This window comes from Mesoplodon bidens, assembly GCF_964165515.1.
Source record: "Mesoplodon bidens genome assembly, chromosome: 3".
NCBI classification, from domain to species: domain Eukaryota; kingdom Metazoa; phylum Chordata; class Mammalia; order Artiodactyla; family Ziphiidae; genus Mesoplodon; species Mesoplodon bidens.
This window is the reverse complement of record NC_138178.1, coordinates 84119145-84142190: the sequence shown is the minus strand read 5'-3', so window position 1 is coordinate 84142190 and position 23046 is coordinate 84119145. Positions and strand designations below refer to the sequence as shown.

Genomic DNA, 23046 nt, shown 5'->3' with positions numbered 1-23046 from the left:
TCTTCCCGGACCGGGGCACGAACCCGTGTCCCCTGTATCGGCAGGCGGACTCTCAACCACTGCGCCACCAGGGAAGCCCTGGAAGCTGGTTTCTTTTGCCTCCTCTGTCTGGTCCTGTCCTTCCCTCCTCCAAGGACCCCTCCTGGGCTGAGTCCTGCTTCTCAACAAGCAGCCCAAGCAAGGGCCCCTCACTGTTCCCGCAGCCCTGGAGGGATGACTGCAGGCAGCAACATCCTCTGAAGTCAGACCACGTCCTCCCGTTGCCACAGAAACGAGAAAATCAGCAGTTGTTTTCTTCCACTGGCAACCTTGTAAAGAGTAACAGAACAGCCTTGTCAGTCCCGCAGCCCATCTGTAAAGGACACAGCTTCCCCTTGATGGACAGGCGGTGGGAACCAGGGCCCACTCATTGTTCTCATATCATGTTAGCAATGCCTGGATTAGGTTTGAAAATCCTGATGTCATCACATAGCAGGTGGATTTGCTTATTGAGAGTCCTGTCCTGACCAAGAAGGAATTTGAAACAGAGTAGCTTCCCACTCTTCTGGAGCCTGCGTGAAATATGCCCACCATGAATTGAGGGGCCACCAAATGGCCAGAATGGGACCTCGGCTTCCAGTCCCTTCACCCACTTCTGAGTCATGGAGGATCGAAGGGCACAGCTGTGAGGAAGGCCTGGACCTCCAAGTCCACTGAAGTTTTGTGAGCAGGAATCACCAAGTGACAGACTTGAGTGAGCTTGGGGTTTAAATGCAGATTGGTTTAGGTTGGATTTCTGGCTTGGCCACTTACTAGTTCTATTAGTTTCCGAGGGCTGTCACAACAAAGTCCCACAAACAATAGAAATGGATTCTCTCACAGTTCTGGAGGCTGGAGGTCTGATATTAAGGTGTTGGCTCCCTTTAAAACTCTAGGGGGTGGAGCCTTCTATGCCTCTTCAAGCCCCTGATAGCCCAGGGGTTCTTCGACCTGTGGTGGCATAAGTCCAAGCCTCAGACTCAGTCTTCACATGGCCTTCTTCCCTCTGTGTCTGTGTCCAAATCTCTCTCTTCTAATAAGGACAGCTATCATATTGGATTTAGGGCCCACTCTACTTCAGGATAGACTCACCTTAACTAATTATATCTGCAACAATCCTATTTCCAAACTGAATAACATTCTGAGGTACTGGGGGATGTGAGGGAGCAGACCTAGGGCTTCAGCATATGTTTCTGAGGGGATACAGTTCAACCCATAACACTAGCTGAGTGACTTGACTTTAACTTGATTAACCTCTCTGAGCCTCAGTTTCCTCAGAAGGAAACGGTCCTGTGACCTACTTCCCATGGCTGCTGTAATGCTCTGATGGGATTCACGGGGAAGCTTCTTGTGGAGGCTCAGTGAACATTAGTTCCCTCTCTCCTCTCCCTTCATGCCTTCCCACCTCCCTCTCCTGACCCATCTCTTTCCCACTCTGGGGAAATGTTTGCCTCCTATTCAGGTATCACTTGTCTGCCTGCTGAGCCATGGATTCAGCCACAGGCATGAGGCAATCACAGCCAAAAAACAGAAGAGGCAGGGAAATGACCTGCATGTCAATCTGGTCTGGAAATGGATGGGCTTGGTGTGCACAGCATTGAAAAATCATAAGGTTCAGGAGGCAATTTGGCAATATTTCAATTAAAAGTTAAACTACCTGGGCTTCCCTGGTGGCGCAGTGGTTGGGAGCCCGCCTGCCGATGCAGGGGACGCGGGTTCGTGCCCCGGTCCGGGAAGATCCCACATGCCGCGGAGCGGCTGGGCCCGAGCCATGGCCGCTGAGCCTGTGCGTCTGGAGCCTGTGCTCCGCAACGGGAGAGGCCGCAACAGTGAGAGGCCCGCGCACCGCCAGAAAATAAAAAGTTAAATTACCTATGCTCTTTGGACAGTAATTGTATTTCTAGATATTCACCCAACATTTGGTCTATGTGAAAAGGGTATTCATGGCAGCATTGTTTATCAAAGCAACATGCCGGAGTCCAGCTCCAGCGAGTCCAGGGATACCTGAGGGATGGATAGCGTCGGCGAAGGAAATAAATCGATTACACTTCTTAAAGTATCAGCATTGCATGTTTCTCTCTCTCATCCTCTCCTTTATTGTTTACAATCACAGGTTTATATATTATAGCTGATTACATTACCAGGTACGTGGCCAAACAATCTTAGCACAATCAAATCTCAAAATATAAAGATTTTTTTAAAAATATCCCCTAGTTTCTAGATGTCCTATTAAAATATTTCCCCAAGTTCCCATTAATCACAGGTTATTTCTTAGTAACCAAGCCAAGCAGTTATATGATTATTTTAATTGTAAAAGTTGGAGCTACTTGTCCTTATTTCTCTTCTTGCATGGGCAAGCTTTTACAATGGTTCCACGAAAATATTTACAATATACACTGCATGCTCTTTCTCGTTGTTTCCTTCAACTGAGACTGTTTTTCTCCCTATCCTAGCAACCAATTCTGCTCTAGGCATTTGCTTTTTTATAATTAATCTTCCTTTATAATAGAACCATACATTTCCTATGTCATCAGGAACTCCGGCCCATGGCCGTAACTCCATACTAGAGGGTGTTTTTCATAAAAACATCCCCTTAGTTCCAGGCTCTTAATTCTTTACCTATTTCCCCGGGGCTTTAGTGGGTACTTCCCATTCTGTAGTAGTTTCAGGAGGGGGAGTCCTAGAGGAATTTTTCTTTCACGTGGAGCAACATCCCCCCAAAATTGCCCCTATATGTAAATTTATTATCATAAAACATAACATCAGAGCTGTAGTCCACCTTCCTGGCACGGCGCTGCCTTGCAGTTTCGCCTTCCGTTGCTTCATGACTTTGTCATGGTGCAATGGCTCCAGAAGGGCTTCCAACATCTCCCCCTTTTTTATTTTTTAAAAGCGCAGTATGTAGCTCCATGGAAAGCTGTTTGATGCTTTTAATAATTATTCTAACGATAACTGGAAGTAAAAATATCAGAATTAGTACAACTACTGCAATGATTCCTCCATTAATGAGCATTGAGAATAAGGTTTTATGTGACACAAATGACTTAATACTTTCAAAAAAATTCTGAGCGGACTGTGCCGGAGATGTATCTAAATTTGTATTTCCTATGTCATGAATCTCTTGATGTAATTTAGTAAGGTCTAAACTAACGTCTGTTTGGTTCCAAACTCCCATAATATGAGTCCGAATTTGTTCCCAAGAATATAATGATTCATTCACTTTTAGAGGAGTAACACAAATCCATCTATATTTTTTATGACACCTCAAAGCTAATCTTACTTTGAGTGCTGTTAATTCCTGCCCTATGTGTAAAATTGCTTCTTCTAAGGCATCCACCTTTGATTCTAACTTTCTGTCTATAACTTCCTGAGTAGCCAGAGCTAAAGATACATTTTTTGAAAGCTCATTTACATGTTGAGCTGTGTGTACTTGTTGAGCTAAGGAACTTATTGAAAGAGAAAATGATGCTATTACAGCTATAAATGTAAATATTCCTAGAACCAAAGCTGCAACAAATCTCTTTGAACGTAATAAAACTTCAGTTTCATGCAAAACTTGTAAGCCATCATCATCATACCAGGCAGAGGAGAATTTTACAGGCAACATAATGTATGGTGGTCGTTTAAGAATCATTAAAACTTGTACATTCATAGAGGGATTTATACAACTTGTCAAAATACAATCATAGCAATGTGTCCAAAAAGTAGAATCAGAAGTATTATGATAAATATTTAGATCCACATATTTTGGGGCTACCAAGAATACATAAGGTGCTGACACACAAGCCTGCAAAGAATAAATGCCCTAAATATTTTTAGGTCTATGAAGAATAACTGGCGATGGTGCAGCAACAGCTTTCCAAAGCTGGGTCTGTGCATAATACATATTCTCTTGAGCCATAGTTAGGATAGGAGGCACCCATCCTCCAGTGTGCCATCTATTAACACGCATAAAAGCAGGAATAAATGAATTATTCCAATCATAATGTGCCTGATGTTGTAAATAAGATCTATAATCCTTAGATGGATCAGGATTACTCCAATCATGCACATTTTTTTGTGGTATCCTGTATGGGAATATCTATTCTTGAAGAATATATACAATAATTCCATGTAGGAAATCCTGTACTGGTATCTACAGCATCCCAGTTACTATCCAATTGGTCTTCCGGAGATTGTAATATAGATGATTGTATTCCTGTACGAATACCATAAGGAGGATTACAAGGAGGAAATTTTAAAGAATGAGAGGAAGGTTGATTATAAGTTGGATCTTCTCCGGGTGCTAGATAAATCAAAGACCAAAGAAGTCTCTTATTAGATTGACTCGAAGGAGAAGCAGTAAGCTGTCCTTTAAGAAAAACCGGTATACATCCATCCTTACGAGAGGCTACAGAATTATTGATGGAAATATAAAACATATAGGATGGAACCATGATTTTCCATGAAAAGTAAAATTATTACTTGTTTTAAATTTATTATATGGATAGTAGCTTATGGCTCCTCCCATTAACCTGGGCATAGTAGTAGATACTGATATATCCTCATTATCCCAGGCTACAGTTTGTAAAATTGGTGGATCAGGGAAATAAGTCCAATAAGAATTACCCAAAGCATTTCCCCTAGTTACCTGGCAGGCCAATATAGCAAGCATAGCAACAAAAAGATTTCCAGGTGTTAAGGTAGCTCCCTGGTCTATTACCACTTTCTCGGCGTCGTCAGCAAGTCGTTTAATCTGACCCCAAGTTGGTGGGTTTGAAGTTCTTGTAGAGGTGGCTTGTCTCTTGCGAGGTCTCGGGCACAGACGCGGCAGACAAAGAATTGGTCTCTCTCCGATGGTGAGGTTTTGTATCTGCTGCAGCAGCTGTTTCTATATGAGGAAATAGCTTAACCACATACTGTGAGTCTGAATATAAATTGAAAGTCTGGTTCTGCAGCTCAGCAAAAGCATGTATTATTGCAATTAATTCCGCTTTTTGAGCAGAAGTTTCCCGAGTTTGAATTACCTTTGGAACATTATTAATAAGTAAAGCAGCTTTTCCATTAGACGATCCATCTGTAAAAACTAAAGCTGCATCTTCTATTGGCTGATCAACATAGCACTTAGGAAATATAACTGGATGTGTAGCAAAAAAATTGTAATAGCGGATGTTCTGGCAAATGAAACAGAATTTGTCCAGTATAAGAACTATTTGCCAGTCTTCACCATTCTGTAATAAAATCTGTAGTTGATCTTTATTATAAGGGATAATTATATGAGTTACATCCTTTCCAAACAATTCCTTACTTCTTTTTCTTCCTTTAGCTATTAAAGGTGCTGTTAACATAGGATAGGAACTATTTTCTTTGAAGTAGCTGGTAAATGGATCCATTCCAAAGGTCCTTCCTGCCAAAGTATACCCGTAGGTGTAACTGGAGTAGGCAAGATTAGCAAACACCATTCTTTTGTGTAATCTATTCTTTGTAAGCAGTTGTTTAAAGCAGATTCAACAGACTGTAAAGCCTTTTCTGCTTCAGGAGTCCTATTTCTAGATGAGGTTGCATCTGAATTTCCTTGTAATATGTTAAATAAAGGCTTCAATTCTGCTGTAGTTATTTTTAAATAAGGTCTAATCCAATTAATACCTCCCAATAGTTTTTTTTTTTTTTTTTTTTTTTTTTAAGATTTTAGCCTTTATTCAGTTTGTTTATTGTCACAACCATTATCATCACAACATAATTGTCATCATCCTTGATAATTTTTTTTTTTTCTATACGCGGGCCTCTCACTGTTGTGGCCTCTCCCGTTGCGGAGCACAGGCTCCGGACACGCAGGCCCAGCGGCCATGGCTCACGGGCCCAGCCGCTCCGCGGCATGTGGGATCTTCCCGGACCGAGGCACGAACCCGTGTCCCCTGCATCGGCAGGCGGACTCTCAACCACTGCGCCACCAGGGAAGCCCCTCCCAATAGTTTTTGATAGTCATTTAATGTTCGTCAATTATCTTTCCGAAGTTGTAATGGTTGATGTGTCACAGTTTGTGTATGTATTATTCTCCCTAAATAAGTCATAGGTGGTTCAGTTTGAATCTTTTCCGGAGCTATTTGGAGTCCATTTTTTTGTAATGCCTCTGTTAAATGTTCTAAGACTTCTTGTAAATATCCTCTGTCTGAATGGGCCAACAATATATCATCCATATAGTGTATCATATATACTTCCAGATTATTAATTCTTACTTCTGTTATAGCCTTATCCACAAATTTTTGACATAAGGTTGGACTATTTTTCATTCCCTGAGGTAATACCTTCCATTGATATCTTTGATAAGGTTGTTTAAAGTTAGTAGAGGGTACACTAAAAGCAAATCTTTTTCTATCTTGAGGGTCCAAAGGAATAGTAAAAAAGCAATCTTGTAAATCTATAGTAATTATAATTTATTGGAACAGCAACAAGAGAGGGCAATCCAGGCTGTAAAGCTCCCATATCTTCCATAGTATTATTAATTGCCCACCTGAGAGACAGACTCGAGCCACTTGGACCCAATCATATGGTGTCATCCATCTGTTAGCAAGAGTATCTAGCAAAAAGTGAGTGTATAGGGAGCTAATGGTCCATAATCAGCATATGCAGCCTTTAATTCTTTGAGAATCTTATAAGGCAGAGGTTCCCATGTCACCCCATCATCAAAGGCTCCTTCAAAACCTACAGAGAAACAAGCAGCAAATTCTGGATCAAAGACCTGCATTCTTCTGGAATGCATCTTTGGCTTAATATTAAATGTATTTTTAATCATTTTGTTAGTTGCAGGAGGTGGAGGTGGTCTCAAAGGCATCTCTTGTTTATAATCTGGTAATGCAGGATAACTAACTTTTGGCAACGGTGTTTTTCTCTCAGAATTAATAACAGGAAAATCCCAAGGATCTGGCTCTCTATGATAAGCAGCAGCAGCCTCCTCCAGGTCTTTTTGATCCTGAGGGGACAACTCATCACCATCATCATCTATTTCACATTTTTCAAATGTAGCTGCCAATACTTTCTTAGGAGGTGGTTTTGGAGGTATTAAGGGAGTACTTTCATCTGGAGTTCCCATATAAGGTATTCTCTGTCTTTCTTGTACTGGATCTAAGGTATCTCTAATGAGATTCCACAGAGCAGAAGTATCTACAGGAACTTTTTCAGGACCATGAAGTGAATAATATGTTTTTAATTGATCCCCTACCTTAGCCCATGTATCCAAATTAACTGTACCTTCCTCTGGGAACCATGGACATTGTTCTTGAATAAAGTTTAAAAAGTTAGCTAATTCACTAGTAGTTACCTTAATACCTCTTCCAGATAACATATGCTTAATAATATCAATAAATAATTTTCTCTCTTTAGATTCCTTATGACCCATAGTTAACTTACCTTTTATATAACTTATTAGATTATCCACCCTTCACTTGCCTTGCCTATACTCTACAAGGGGGTCTGCAGCACCCTAGGTGGAAGCCTAGCTATCCCGAACTCACTCTATTTACACTTACCCTTCAGGTCCCTGTTCGGGCGCCACTTGCCGAACAGGGACAGCGAGTCCAGGGATACCTGAGGGATGGATAGCGTCCAACGGCAACAGATGGAAAACAGCCTATACTTTATGGAACTTCCTTGTAAGGAAACACTATGTAGTCATTAAAAACAATGAGGCAGCTCACCGCATGCTGATATGGAATGAGGCCCAAGATACAATTTTAAGTGAAAAAGCAGGGTTTAGGGAAGGAGGGATGAATAAGCAGAACACAGAGGATTTTTAAGGCACTGACAATACTCTGTATGATACTATAATGATGGATACGTGTCATTATACATTTGTCCAGACCCACTGAATGCATAACACCCCGAGTGACCCCTGATGTGAACTATGGACTTTGGATGATAATGACATGTCAGTGTAGGTTCATCAGTCGTAACAAATGTGCCCTCCTGTGAGGGCTGTTGATCATGGGGAGGCTATGCACGTGTGGGTACAGGGGGCATATGGGAAATGTCTGTACCTTCCTCCCAATTTTGCTGTGAACCTAAAGCTACTCTAAGGAGTAAAGTCTATTTTTAAATAAATAAATAAGTGAAGAAAGAAAGAAAGAAACAAAGAAAGTAAGAAATGAAGAAAGAAGGAAGGAAGGAAGGAAAGGAAGGAAGGAAGGAAGGAAGGAAAGAAAGAAAAAAATAAAGGAAGGAAGAAAGAAAGGGGCAAGATCAGAATAGTGTTCTTTTACGGCAGAGAAGAAAGAAAGTTACACACATATGTATATTTGTATGCCTACACACACACACACATATGCATATAATATGTCCAGAAGATAAATTAAAAAGTAATAATAGTGGTTGCCTCAAAAAAAAGAAATTGGGCAACTGGGCCAGAAGACATCATTTCACTGCCTATTCTCTGTGCCTTTTGATGTATGTACTATATTAACAAATTACCTATTCAATAAATAAATGAAATCTTTAGAAATAATAGGCTTGTGACCAATTTGACTCCACCTAGACTCCTGAGGAATTGAAGGGAGGGTTCCGATCTGGTCGGGGGGAGGGAAGCGTGTCTGGTCGGGGTCAGGTAGGGGTCTCTTCAGACACTAACCATAGCTGGGAATGCAAAGAGCAGGGGCTGGCCCTCGCAGGAGAGAATGCTGAAAGCTACTTAGGTAGTTGTTGGCGCAGCATGTGAGCTGAGAGCAGAAAGAGGGATGGGGGACAGGTAGGGAAATGGACCTCAGACCCAGCTCACACTGGGGCACAGAGCGCTAGGGGAGCCTAGGGAAAATGGCTACGGCCTCTGGGCATGGAGGCACAGTCAGCCGCCACAAGCACGTACTCCTCCGTGTCTACTGGAGAGGGCAAGGCCAGAGACACAGCATATCTCCCCACAAAAGGCCAGGAAGCAAAGAAGGCCAAGGAGCTGACAACCCAAACACCCTGCAGTCCATGCACGTGGAATGTCCCATTCCCTCAGGTTCTTGCTAGGTGACTGGTTACTTTGTTAAATTAATTGAGACACACAATCAGGCATTATTTCATGAACACCTCATGGGGGCACACAGGATGTTTCCTCTTGAATCAGCTTGACATTGCAGTATTAATAGCTGTTAATTGTTTAATTTGCTCATCCTTCCCAGGGGTGACTGACTGCCTTTTAACTGGCACTTCAGACACTCAAAGGAATGTGTGTCTATGGGAAGTTATTTCAGGACTGTGACAGGAGAGCTATTTGGGACAGAAGACCTTCTCCATACCCTTCAAATCCCATGACAAAGGGGATTACCCATTTCACCCATCTTTCATCCCAGGTCGTCCCTGGAGTAAGACTGAGGACCACTTTCAGGAAACAAAAGTAACTTGGAATGGAGTCTGCCAGTGCCTGCTCTGTACTCCAGGGCTAAACAAAGGGCCAGTGTCACCTGAATGGCTCAACAAAGCACCACTGACTTGGGGTCTGTCAATCAGACATATTCCACTGGCATCATTTAGCTGCCACAATATGTCAGGTCTGTAAAGAAATAGTTGCTGGGTCCCAAGAGAATCAACATTCAACACAAGGCGTTGCAAGGGCCCGGAGCATTCCTTCCCCCCACAACCCCCCAACCCGCCACTATGAAATTGTAAGAACTTCTCCAACCCAAGACACAAAAAGAACTATTAACTGCTTTTCAAGGACAAAGACCCTTCGTGTTGCCACAGACAATGAAGAACTCAGCCAGTTTAGTGCAATTTACTGTGATCGCCCATCATTAAGCAGAGCTTACCGACCCTCCTAGTGACTGGCTTCTTTTAGCTTTCAAGGTACGGAAACTCCGTGCGCCTCTCAATTGCCCTGGTGCAATTATTGTCTTGATTTGATGCAGCATTTGCTCCACGTTTAAGGTGGTTTATGTTTTTTAATTTGCAATTAAATTAAATGATCCCTCTTTGCTAAGATGCTTGACACTTGTTTATATTCTGCAGCGAGCAATGAAGGCAACTTTTACTTAGCATCATAAAGCATGCAGCGTGGAGAGCTTAAAATTTTCAAGCAATTCTATTTCTTGCCTAGTTCTTCAGCCTGTAAAAAAAAATCAAAATACATATTCGTTGTAAAAATGGTACAAGGGATAATTAGTGCTTTACAGTGATAATCTAATGAAGTCACAAAGCAAGCGACACTGGAAAGATAATGTTATGGGATGAATGTTTGTGCCCCACCCCCCAAATTCCTATGTTGAAGCCTTAACCCCCAATGTGGTAGTGTTTGGAGGTGGTGCCTTTGGGAGGTGATCAAGATTAGATGAGGTCATGGGGGTGGGCCCTTCATGATGGGCTTAGTGTCCATATAAGAAGAGGAAGAGAGAAAGAGATCTCTCTGTACATTCACACACAAAGGAAAGGCTGTGTGAATACACAGTGTGAAGGCAGCTGTCTGAAAGCCAGGTCTGATCTTGGACTTCCCAGCCTCGAGGACTGTGAGAAAATATATGTCTTTTGTTTAAGCCACCCAGTCTATAGTATTCTGTTATATTAGCCCAAGCTGTCTAAGACAGATTAAAAACTGGAAGAGCCACAAGAATAATTGGTGATTTTGTCACATCTTCCTTTCTGGATGATCTCCAAGTACTTGACCCACTCGATTTCTTTCCAACTTCTGATATGTGTACGGTTAATTATTATTATTATTATTTTGTGTGTATGTGTGTGGTATGCAGGGCTCTCACTGTTGTGGCCTCTCCTGTTGGGGAGCACAGGCTCCGGGCACGCAGGCTCAGCAGCCATGGCTCACGGGCCCAGCCGCTCCGCGGCATGTGGGATCTTCCCGGACCGGGGCATGAACCCGTGTCCCCTGCATCGGCAGGCAGACTCTCAACCACTGTGCCACCAGGGAAGCCCAGTTAATTATTAATTAATGATTCAGGCTATAGGTGACCAGGGAAAGTCAGGGCAATTAAACTCCTTTTAATGTTTTAAAATGACATTGACATTTAACATTCTCTCCCTATCAAGTGACCATTAGGAAAATAGTCAATAAAAGATCAAGGAAAAAATAGAAAGGAAAGGAAGTACTATGCTATGAGTTAAATTGTGCCCCCTCAAAAAGATATATAGAAGTTCTAATTCTCAGGACCTCAGAACCTGACCTAATTTGGAAATTGGGTCTTTACTGCAGTAGTCAAAATGAGGTCATGATGGTGGGTCCTAATCCAAAATGACTGGTGTGCTTATAAAAAGGGGAAAATTGGACTCACACAGAGGGAGACCATTTGAAGACACAGGGAGAAGACAGCCATGTGACCGGAGTGGTATATCTACCAGCCAGAAAAATGCCAAGGATTTCCAGAAAACTCCAGAAGCTAGAAGCCACAAGGAAAGATTCTTCCCAGAGCCATCAGAGTGAATGGCCCTGCCAACACCTTGATTTTGGACTTCTAACCTCCAGAACCGTGAGACAATAAATTCCCATCTTTTAAGTCACCTAGTTTGGGATACTTTCTTAAGGCAGCCCTAGGAAACAAACACATTATCATATTAAATATATGCATTGATTGCAGGTTCTATCCCAATTTATGAAAAACTAAAGTGTGAAAGCTAGCTCCATTTCATGAGTGAACAAACACAGAATATAGATCAAAAAAATGTATGTTTGGTGAGGCAACTGTGGGGATGTTAAGAAAAAAAGAAAAGCACAGACGGAAAAAGAATCCGGAAGTAAAGTTAGAAACAAAACACATAAGATTTTTTATGGTTTGCTAAAGCATTGTAAGTTTTGTTCTGGGTTTCCTAGTGACCAATTTAAAGAAAGAAACCCCATCAGTTACATAGCACACTTTCCACATGGACAGACAGAAGAATAGTTATCAGGAGAAACAATGTTATTTCTGATAGAAAGCCTAAGGGATAGTTAATTAAAAGACTTGTCTGATTACTGAATTTATATGCTTAGCAATATCCTTCATCCCATAAACACACTGTCTAGTTCTGAATTATATAGGGCTGTATTTTATAACATCTTTGATTTTTAACGAACTTGCACTCTGTTCCATTCTCCTGCCTCCTATTTATTTCTCAACCCACACACTCTTCTCTGGCTTCTGCCCATCACTCTGCATCTGCTCTTTCCAAGGTTACCCTTCACTGCTGAATCCAGTGAAGTCTTTCATTTCATCTTTTCCAGCATGGATGACTTCCCCCATTTAAAACTGTTTCCCGGACTTCCCTGGTGGTGCGGTGGTTAAGAATCTGCCTGCCAATGCAGGGGACATGGGTTCGAGCCCTGGTCCGGGAAGATCCCACATGCCGTGGAGCAACTAAGCCTGTGTGCCACAACTGCTGAGCCTGCGCTCTACAGCCTGTGAGCCACAACTACTGAAGCCTGTGCGTGCCTAGAGCCCGTACTCTGCAACAAGAGAAGCCACCGCAATGAGAAGCCCCCACTAGCTGCAACTAGAGAAAGTCTGCGTACAGCAACAAAGACCCAAGGCAGCCCAAAATGAACGAATGAATGAATGAATAATAAAATAAAATAAAATAAAATAAAACTGTTTCCCTCCCTATCCGCCTTTGAGGACACTGCTGGTTCTCTCTTCCTACCACTCTTACTCCAGCACTTTACAGACCAGACCTGCCACCTGCCGTGAATGAGTATCTGGGCTCCCCCCACCTCCCAGCCCTGGGCTCCATCCTAAACTCCATTCTATACTTTACATGCTTTCCTCTCGGGGACCTCAGTCACTCCCATGGCTTCAATTACCTCTTATGTGCTGATAACTCACAAAAGGCACCCCAAATCCTACCCACTTTTTGAGCACCAGACCGCTGAGTCCCACTGTCAGGCTAATATTGTTTACTACTTGTAGGCACTTGGCTAACACTTGCTATGTATCAAGTCATGTAATCTTGATAACCCGTAGAATAACCACTTCAATGGTTCCAATTTTACAGATGTGAAAACTGAGGCTGAAAGAAGTTAAATAGCTTGTCCATGACTACACTGCAAGACAATACAGAGCTTAGACCCAAATCCAGGCCTGTCTGACTCCAAAACTTGTTCTTACATTGTGCTCAAAACCCTGGAATTCAGGGGTTCCTGTAGTCAGTGACTTCACCATCCATCCACACACACCTCAGCTCCTCCAGAATGGCTCTTTGTGTTCAACTCCTCGATATCAGGACCCTTTACTGGTGCCTGTCCTTTCCTTTTGCCCATACAAAGATAGGTGTCTGTCTATTGATTAAGTGACAACACTGATTTATGACTTGCTCATTGCAACTTTGATCTACCACATGTAAGTCAATATTTCCTACTGGACACATTTTAAACGTGAGCCCTTTAGAAGAGATTGTGAATATGGCATTCTAATTCTCAATTCTTTCTTTTTCTCTCCCTCTCTCCCCCTCCCCTCCCTTACTCTCCCCACAGTACACTCCATTTTATCTCTAAAGATCATGCTGGTAGCATCTACCACAGTGGGTATATACGTCTGGTGAAAACCCTACTCTACCCTCCAAAAGCCTTAAGCTCTCCCAACACATGGATCTTACTTCTGATCACTTTTCTTATCTCTTGCCAACTCATGTAGTTATAAGTTCTCAGTGAGGTCCCATTTTCTTACTCGCTAAAATGTCCATCAGAAACTCTCTTGGGGCGCCATTTTCAACCAATACTCCTGGCTACCTAGGGGCAATCCAGAACATAATCCAAATACTTTAACAAGGATTGCTAACAACACTTTAACAATCACTGCAATTACTGATACCTTGAGATGGATGATTAAACAGAACTCCTTTTGCTTGCTTCATAATTACAATAATATTGTATTTCTTTCTTTCAGCTTTATTTTAATACTATAATTTGGACAATTATCCAACAGAGTTCCTGGCAAGCATCTGGAAGATAGCAATTTGAAAGATCCAAATACTAATTCCCTTATTACAAGAGAATAATAAAACTTTTAAGGTTGCAAAATTATATTCATGTTGAAAAACCTCCAAAATACATGTCCTCTGCTATAAAAATTTACACAATTGTGAATTCCACACAGAAATATATTTTCCACCCCTCAGCATAACCCGCAAGTAACATCCAGTTAATTCTGCCCTTGGGGTATCATTCACATTTATCACTGATCTGTTGGAAGAAAACTGTTTCTCCTTAGGACATGTCCAAAAATAAAAATGACCACTGTGCATTACAGAATGTACTTATTTTGTTCATGATGGGAGGAAGAGTTTTTTAAGAGAAGTCACCGAGTCAATTATTGTCTTAAACCTGGAGAACACAAAGCCCATGCATTACTGGAAATGTAAAACCTAAAATTGAGTATATACATTTTTTACTTCAAGGAACAAATCGTCTTTCTTATTCTGTTCTACTCATTTAGAAGAAATGAAAAGCTACCCTTTTCCTGTCTCTCTTTCTCATTAACTCTCCTCTTCCTAGTGGGAAGAGGTTCAGTCAGTAGGCAAAGTAACAAGCCAATAAGCATCAATGAACAAGACCTCTCTCTTCCTCTCACTGAGATCAAGTGATGGTGGGGTCTTCTTTTCTTGAATTTTTGTCCCCCCTCAATATGAAATTATCCCCAACTTGACCTCAGTGGCTCCTAAACTATTTGTTGATTGTAAACTTTAGACCTTGTGCTTTAGTCTGACAAGAGTACTGAGTGGTCCCAAAGACAAAAGCTATGACATACAGTAGTTACGGCAATGGCAGCCCACTTTTATAGGTGCATATAATCACCAGGTTGTGTGATTATATATAACCTCGAATGGTTGAGTTCAAGTCATCAACCCAAGATTTTTGTCTATAACTCTGGGTGCTATGGATGTGGTTCAGGTGAGAAGAGTGTTGTTCCCCAAACATGATCCCATTTTTATTCCAAGATGCTTTGATGGGTCCTTGCTAAGTGCCTACAAGCTGATTCAAAGTCTGAAATTCAAAGTAAGAAGCCAGATGCAGTCAAGGCCGGCTGAAGGAGTTTCAGACTTTCTATTCAGACAGGAATAGATGTCAAAGGCCAGTACTCTGTTCCCTGCTTGGCCACTAGCTAAATGTGAGATTTCTAGGCTTCAGTTTTTCCATCTATAAATGATAAAGGTGAATTAGACAATTCCCCAAGCCCCTTTGTATTCTAAACTTTTAGACTAATTGCCACTGAGAATCTCCAGGAGGTCAAAGATATTCTAACAAGGGTAAAGAATAGTGTCTTGGAACCATGGATCATTCCCCCGGACGGAAAAGGCAAACACGCATTCAAAAAGGAATCCTCTATTCACAATAGCCCGGAGCTGGAAACAACCTAAGTGTCCATCATCGGATGAATGGATAAAGAAGATGTGGCACATATATACAATGGAATATTACTCAGCCATAAAAAGAAACGAAACTGAGCTATTTGTAATGAGGTGGATAGACCTAGAGTCTGTCATACAGAGTGAAGTTAGTCAGAAAGAGAAAGACAAATACCGTATGCTAACACATATATACGGAATTTAAAAAAAAAATGTCATGAAGAACCTAGGGGCAAAACGGGAATGAAGACGCAGACCTACTTGAGAATGGACTTGAGGATATGGGGAGGGGGAAGGGTGGGCTGTGACAAGGCGAAAGAGAGGCATGGACGTGTATACACTACCAAACGTAAGGTAGATAGATAGTGGGAAGCAGCCGCAGAGCACAGGGAGATCAGCTCGGTGCTTTGTGACCGCCTGGAGGGGTGGGATGGGGAGGGTGGGAGGGAGGGAGATGCATGAGGGAAGGGATGTGGGAACAGATGTATATGTATGACTGATTCACTTTGTTATAAAGCAGAAACTAATTAAAAAAATAAATAAATAAACTTAAAAAAAAATGGAAAAAAAAAAAAAAAAGGAATCCTCTTCCCCAATAGACTTTTCACGTGCAGGGTTTCACAGGCGAGACAATAAGAACAGCTGTTGAAGGGGATCATGAATCTTGCCTGTTGTAAGTCCCTAAAGGCAATGAGCATGTTTTACAACAACATGCCTTGTTACAGCAAAGGTTGTGATGCACATTTCTTGGATTAAGTTCTTGAGATCTCTAAGTGCTGTACGCAAATAATACTAGTCGTATATCTTTTCCAGTCTGGGAAATAGTAAAAAAAAAAAAAAAAAAAAAAAAGTATCTCTCTTTAGGCAAACCAACCTATGGAGAGAAGGGCAGATGTCCTTTTATGAAGCAGTTAGCCAAGTGGTTGAAGGTACGCCTTCTCAATGCAGAAAAAATTGTATTTATACTTGAACATTCCTTCTGAGGGGAAAGATGTTCTTGATTATCGTCTTTTCCAACTCCCATCACAGACTTGCAATGAAAATGCTCATCCTTCAGGCTAAGTGATATATCTGTTTGCTTATACACATATTATTATGAATATGCTAATAACATTTTGCATTAATGAAGAGGGTGAAAGTATTTTATAAGAGATACTTTAGCTCATTAATCCTCAGGATATCCATGAAATAGCTAGGGGAAAGGGATGGTTTGCCAACTTTCTCAAATGACAGGAAACTGCATGGTTTAAGCAGTTTGCTCAGGTTGGTCAAATGAGCCCTGTGCAGGGTCTGATAGGACATCGGAATGCTGACTTCGAGTTTGGACAGGTTGACACTACCCTCCTCTCATAAAAAGATTGTGACCCTCATTTGCAGTGATTCAATACTTTATTGTTCCACCCTTCTTGTCTGCCCTGGATCCTGCTAACAGCCTCCAGCCCGTGGCCGTGGGAACCACTGGAAATGGGGAAGCAGCTGTCAGGTGAACTCAGGGAGTTTTTCCAAGCTTCACCTCCGCAGCTTTCAGGTGAACTCAGGGAGTTTTTCCAAGCTTCACCTCCTCAGCCTCTGCTTCACTCCTCTCAATGTGTCTATGTCCTTTAAATCTGCATCTCAGCTGACCTGCATGGTTTTACCCCATTTCAACGGAATGATCTCATTCCAATCTCATTTATCCTTGCTTAATTTGACGGCTTTTTAAAGATAGAGCCCCTAAGAAATGTCCTCCTGCCCTCCACCTCCCACACTCAACCTACAGATGAAGAGCACTATATGCCACTGGGGCCTCCAGAATGTCACTGGTCATGACCTCAGCCTCGAACTCTGTCCAAGGAAGGAAAAGGGACAAATAGAAAGCCACCAAGTTAGTGACAACAAACCCTGGATCCCTTGGAAGGCTGAAGTCCCCACCAGGATGACAGGGTCTCCTGAATGTTGCCAGGAAAACCTCCAAGAGCCCCTTCAGTTGGGCCTCCATAAGGCTGTAGAGAGGAAGTTACCATGAGGGTGGTGTAGGTGTAAGGATAGTGGTAGGCCAGGTAGCAGACATCCTCGGCATGCGGGAAGGTGACGGCAAAGGTGAGGCTGTAATAGCACTTCCCAGACTCTGCCCCTGTGATGGCTGCGCTCTGGCGATAATGATTTCTACAAGAGAAAGGAGAAGAGACAAGAATGAGGGAAAGGTGGGGAAAACCGTCATTTAGGGTTCGAGATGCCATAAACCTTTGGTGTTATATACTAGCAAAACGTCCTTCACTTGAAACACCTGGTGAGCAAAATTTAGAAAATGGAGAAATAGAGAAGTGAGCTTACTGCCAGGTCATGAGCCCAAATCACCAACATCTAGGCTAATCCATCTGTCTCCTAATTGTGGCATCTATGCCATAGGCCTTTCCTTGCTGTGTCTGAAAATGAAGGCTATAGAGTCACTGAACTAGAAAACAGAGGAAAATGTGAATAATTCTGTTCTTCCTGGGATTTTATTAGAGACATATATTTTATTACCCAAATCTGGGTTCCTCAACCCCTGCCTCTCTCCAGATAACACAGAGTCCAGCTCCTCCTTTCCTTTCTGCCTGCCAGACGGTTTCTTAGCAATCACTACCCTATACAGAGTTCCAACTCAACACAATGTATGTCATCTTGCTATCACTGTAACAACCCATTGTGTGGATGAAAGAACAAAAGCTTAGAAAAATCCATTTGTCAAAGGTCAAAAGGCTAATAAGTGGCCAATACAGGACTCAAACCCAGATCTGCCTGCAAGGCCTTTGTTCTTTCCACTACACAAGACTTTCTTCCCAAAGGAATACATTTGTCACCCCAAATGTGGTTCAGCTTCTTACAGCCTGACAATCCACATTTTCCTTTGTCAAAGATGAAGCACCAGGGCTTCCCTGGTGGCGCAGTGGTTGGGAGTCCGCCTGCCGATGCGGGGGACGCGGGTTCGTGCCCCGGTTCGGGAAGATCCCACATGCTGTGGAGCGGCTGGGCCCGTGAGCCATGGCCGCTGAGCCTGGCGTCCGGAGCCTGTGCTCCACAAGGGGAGAGGCCACAACAGTGAGAGGCCCACATACAGCCAAAAAAAAAAAAAAAAAAAAAAAAAAAAAAAAGATGAAGCACCAATGTTGATACTTCAGAGAACAGTATCAAAGTAATTTGCACCCAGAAGTACATTCCAAGCAATATTTTCCCCATACGCTGCCAGTTACGCTCCCTCCTTGCCTCTTAATACTGAGACAGCTGTGCAGGCTTTCCTGAGAAGTGTTATCCTCAAGGCTGCATTATAATGCAAAATACACCAGGACACCAAAAGATGTAATTCCACCTTTGAACATTTACAACGTTGGCTTTCTTGTCCATTGTGCTTTGGGGTTTCATTGGGGGAAAGGGTGGGGAGAGGGAAGAAAAAGCAGATAATTATTCTGTGCGTTCTTGCAAATATAAAAAATAGGGATTATTCTTTTCTGCCTTTTTTGCTACCTTCATGACACCTGCCACCAAAGCAAAAAGATCAAGTGAGCAAGAAAGGACAAAATAGAAAATCTACTGCCTGGTTTTGTGGGTTTTTTCAATATTCATAAAACTAAGAATGGGAGTAAGAGAAATTGGTAGTTCCATGGACTATGACCTATCAGGCTATACATTTCTCTTGCATCAGCTTCTGCCAATATGGCACCCTGGATCCTTGGTCATCCTAGGGAAAGAAGGAAATCCCCAACGATGAACCAGCTTTTCAGCATCCTATTAATAGGACCCATATCCTTTGTGACTACAGGACTAGAAACTTCAAAAAGGCAACTTTTTTTTGGTTTTTCCTTGACCGCACTGCTCTGCATGCAGGGTATTAGTTCCCTGACCAGGGACTGAACCTGCACCCGCTTCAGTGGAAGCAGAGTCTTAACCACTGGATCACCAGGGAAGTCCCCAAAAAGGCATCTTTACCCATGGTGCCATCTGGATCTTGCTACCTAATTCAGTCTATTTTCTCCAGATTTCCCCAAAGTGCTATAGTTTCTCCGGAGCTAAGGCTCTGATTATTAGCAAGTATGTAAAGCAGCAGATGGTAACTCAGAAAGCATGCAAACCACATATGCTCTACCTTTATTCATTCTGATTTCAAGGCTCCACTGCAAGCACACATTCAGTTTACACCTAGCTGAACCTAGTCAATTACACCTCTCTTCTAAGTGAAACGAGCCAGTCAACATTTTGGTCAAATGGTCAACATTTTGACAACCAATCAGAATGTGGAATTGAGCTTCACATGCATGAGTGTGAAAACACACACACCATACATATATATTCATGAAGGTAAAAGCAGGTGGAAACATACATCTAGTGCCTTGCCATCCCCAAGTTTTTCACCTACATGCAGTGGAGACAGAGCCTGCATCTCTCCTCAAGATTCATAAGATACCCACGAGGCCAGTGGGGGTGGTCTCATCTGACATGAGCCTTGCTTAGTTCTAGGCTTCTCACTGTACTAAGTACACTGAAGTCACATCACAGGCACATTCATCCTAAGCAAATTCTATGCTACCCCACCAGCCACCACAGAGAACAAGAGAGAGAGTAAAAATAAGAATATGGAGACTAGCTGACCGGCCGACGCGCGAGCGAGGCAGAATCTTGAGTCACAGCCATGTTCCTGGTTAACTCGGTCTGGAAGGGTGGAAGAGGCGGCGGGGGAGGCGGGGGCCTGGGCGGGGGCCTTAGGGAATGTGCTCGGAGGCCTGGTCAGTGGGCCCGAGGCGTGGCGGCGGCTGCGGAACTGCGTGGAACTGCGTGCGCATACTGGGCGGGTGCGGAACTGCGTGCGCATACTGGGCGGGGTCATTAGCGCCATTAGCGAGGCGGCTGCGCAGTACAACCCAGAGCCCCCGCCCCCTCGCACCCATTACCCCAACATCGAGGCCAATGAGTGAGAAGGCACGGCAGTTCCGGAGGTCTTTGCCCAGCTGGCTGGAGAGGACATGGAGGTCAGTGCCACAGAACTCATGAACATTCTCAACAAAGTTGTGACCCGACATCCTGATCTGAAGACTGATGGTATTGGCACTGACACATGTCACAGCATGGTGGTGACACGACCGGCAAGCTGGGCTTCGAGGAATTCACGTACTTGTGGAACATCAAAAAGTGGCAGGCCGGGCTTCCCCGAGGGTGCAGTGGTTGAGAGTCCGCCTGCCGATGCAGGGGACACGGGTTCATGCCCCGGTCCGGGAGGATCCCACATGCGGCAGAGCGGCTGGGCCTGTGAGCCATGGCCGCTGAGCCCGCGCGTCCGGAGCTTGTGCTCTGCAGCGGGAGAGGCCACAGCAGTGAGAGGCCCGCGTACCGCAAAAAAAAAAAAAAAGTGGCAGGCTATATACAAACAATTTGACATTGACCGTTCAGGGACCATTGGCAGCCGTGAACTCCCAGGGGCCTTTGAGGCAGCAGGATTCCGCCTGAATGAGCATCTCTACAACACGATCATCCGACACTACTCAGATGAGGGAGGGAACATGGATTTTGACAACTTCATCAGCTGCCTGGTCAGACCGGATGCCATGTTCCATGCCTTCAAATCTCTTGACAAAGATGGCACTGGACAGGGCTTCCCTGGTGGCGCAGTGGTTGAGAGTCCGCCTGCTGATGCAGGGGACACGGGTTCGTGCCCTGGTCTGGGGAGATCCCACATGCCGCGGAGCGGCTAGGCCCGTGAGCCATGGCCGCTGAGCCTGCGTGTCCGGAGCCTGTGCTCCACAACGGGAGAGGCCACAACAGTGAGAGGCCCGTATACCGCAAAAAAAAAAAAAAACCCCCCCCCCCAAAAAAAAAAAAAAGATGGCACTGGACAAATCCAGGTGAACACCCAGGAGTGGCTACAGCTGACCATGTATTCCTGAATGGGAGTCCCAGACCTGCCCCCTCATCGCCTCGCTGTAGGAGTCACCTTGGACTCTTCGGTCTCCCCCAGGTTTGATCCTGTTTGCAGTCACATCTTCATGGCTCCTGCGGACCCACAGGCCTGTTCTCCTAGCCCTTGGCACCCAGATTCTCAGTCAACAGCCAGGGCCCAACATGCTTCAACACACCCTGCCCCAGCACACCCATCTCACATCTACTCCATAACCCTTCTCTTGCATCTGTGCCAAGCCCAACGTTGGTGTTGCTTGCATACCCCAAGGGCCCTTCTCTCAGTTCTGGGAGGATCACTCCAGTCCCTACACACCCTGGCACACCCATTCAGTTACCACCCAGGCAGCTAAACTCCAGGCCATAACAGGCCACATGCCCCAGTGCCTCTGTCTGTATTCTGCTCCCAGCCTGCCAGGCCCAGGAGGAAATAAATGCACCGTAGTTGCTGCTCTCTCTGAAAAAAGAAAAAAAAAAGTATATGAAATTCCCATCCCTAGGCTCTTTCCACCATTCAAACCAAAACTGGACTCCAGGCAGGGAACAGCTACAGTGAAATAGAGAGAGAAATAAAATAGAATAATTTTTAGCTTTTGAGCTTCTGTGGACCAAGGTTCTAGTGATTTAAGGAAAGTTGGTAGTTTGGGCTATAAAATCTACCTCCTCACCCTCCCAAAACACACACACACACGCCTGTTGTACACACACCCTTGCTGTAGCTTCATGGGCAAGATTGTCGTGGCAAGACTAAAAGCTCCCCACTAATAATCCAGCCCTCTTCAGGATGGTTGCTGATGGCTGGAATTTAAGAAAAATGAAAATCACCTCATTTAGGATGAGTTTCAGCTAAAGGAGATTCACTTGCTACCCTAATCCAGGGTCTACGCTGTAGGTGAAACTAAAGCAAACGTCAGGCTTCCCCACTGGAGTCTCCTGGTGGCTACATTGTAGTGGGAGAGTCCTGGAGATGACTCCACCTCTAGCAAAGTTTTCCTCTTCAGAAACCTTTAAACTTTCCCAAGATCACCTTCTTCAAAGTGAAGTGTTCCATAAATCTCCAAAGTGAAACACTTGGCTTGCTACAATTAGATCTGTCCATGATAAAGTGAGATCCTATCAAGTTCTTTTTGTTTTCCCAATTATGATATGAACATACTGAGGGATGTTTGCAAGGCAGTAACATTCATCCTTTATATGTCAAATGGTTCCCATGTTCTTCCTTTGTATGGAAATGCTTTCCTTCTTCCTCATTTAGCCAACTCTTCTTCCTCCTTCAAGACTCAACACAAGTGTTTCCTCTTTCAGGAAGTCTTCCCCAATATCCACCCTTTTACATAATTCTTATCACATTGTGCCTCTCCCTCACTGCCCATGCTTTATGGCAGGGATTATGCTTATTTGTCTGTATATCTTCATGCTTGGCACAGTACCTGGACTTAGCAGCTGTTCAACTAAGGCCTGTAGAATAAATGGACCTAAGACTCTAGAAGTAATCATTAGAATACTTGGCATATCTTCTCTCTAATCCTAATTATATCCTTTCAAGGTATTATTATGCACACTCTACAGACTGGGAAAATTGAGATGTTAAGTGTCTTGAGGAACTCCACGCAACAAGCACAATAAACAGGATTCAACCCTAGGTGTGGGCTTACCCCCAAAACAAGATTATTTTTCATTTTATCACCTGTCTCATAAGAATGGAGAAAAGGACAAGAGGTCTTTTGGTTTACTTCAGCAAGCAAGAATTGGAAGTTTCGGTTTTCATAAATCAGAGATACCTATAAACCTGAAGTCTAAAATAACAGAAGGAATGTAAAATAATCCAGATGATAGCTAGTGAGAAAATTA

The 23046-nt window shown here is 43.4% G+C and overlaps 1 protein-coding gene and 1 pseudogene across 2 annotated transcripts in view; one reads left to right on the top strand and one right to left on the bottom strand.

Annotated features, from left to right (window-relative positions):
* Nucleotides 1–6574: 6574 nt before the first annotated feature.
* The window catches only part of LOC308614034 (cytosolic carboxypeptidase 4-like), a gene marked incomplete at both ends in the record, with an annotated part of 110209 nt that continues 93737 nt past the window's right edge, over nt 6575–23046 (bottom strand). Inside the window, 3 exons of the mRNA XM_081228250.1 lie at nt 6575–7158; nt 7524–7581; nt 17292–17436. Coding sequence (XP_081084376.1) covers nt 6575–7158; nt 7524–7581; nt 17292–17436 — 787 coding nt within the window. The remainder of the gene's footprint in view (nt 7159–7523; nt 7582–17291; nt 17437–23046) is intronic.
* Nucleotides 19937–21912, top strand: LOC308614825 (calpain small subunit 1-like; annotated as a pseudogene). Its single transcript has 3 exons — nt 19937–20440; nt 20658–20901; nt 21124–21912. The product of its transcript is annotated as a calpain small subunit 1-like (transcript).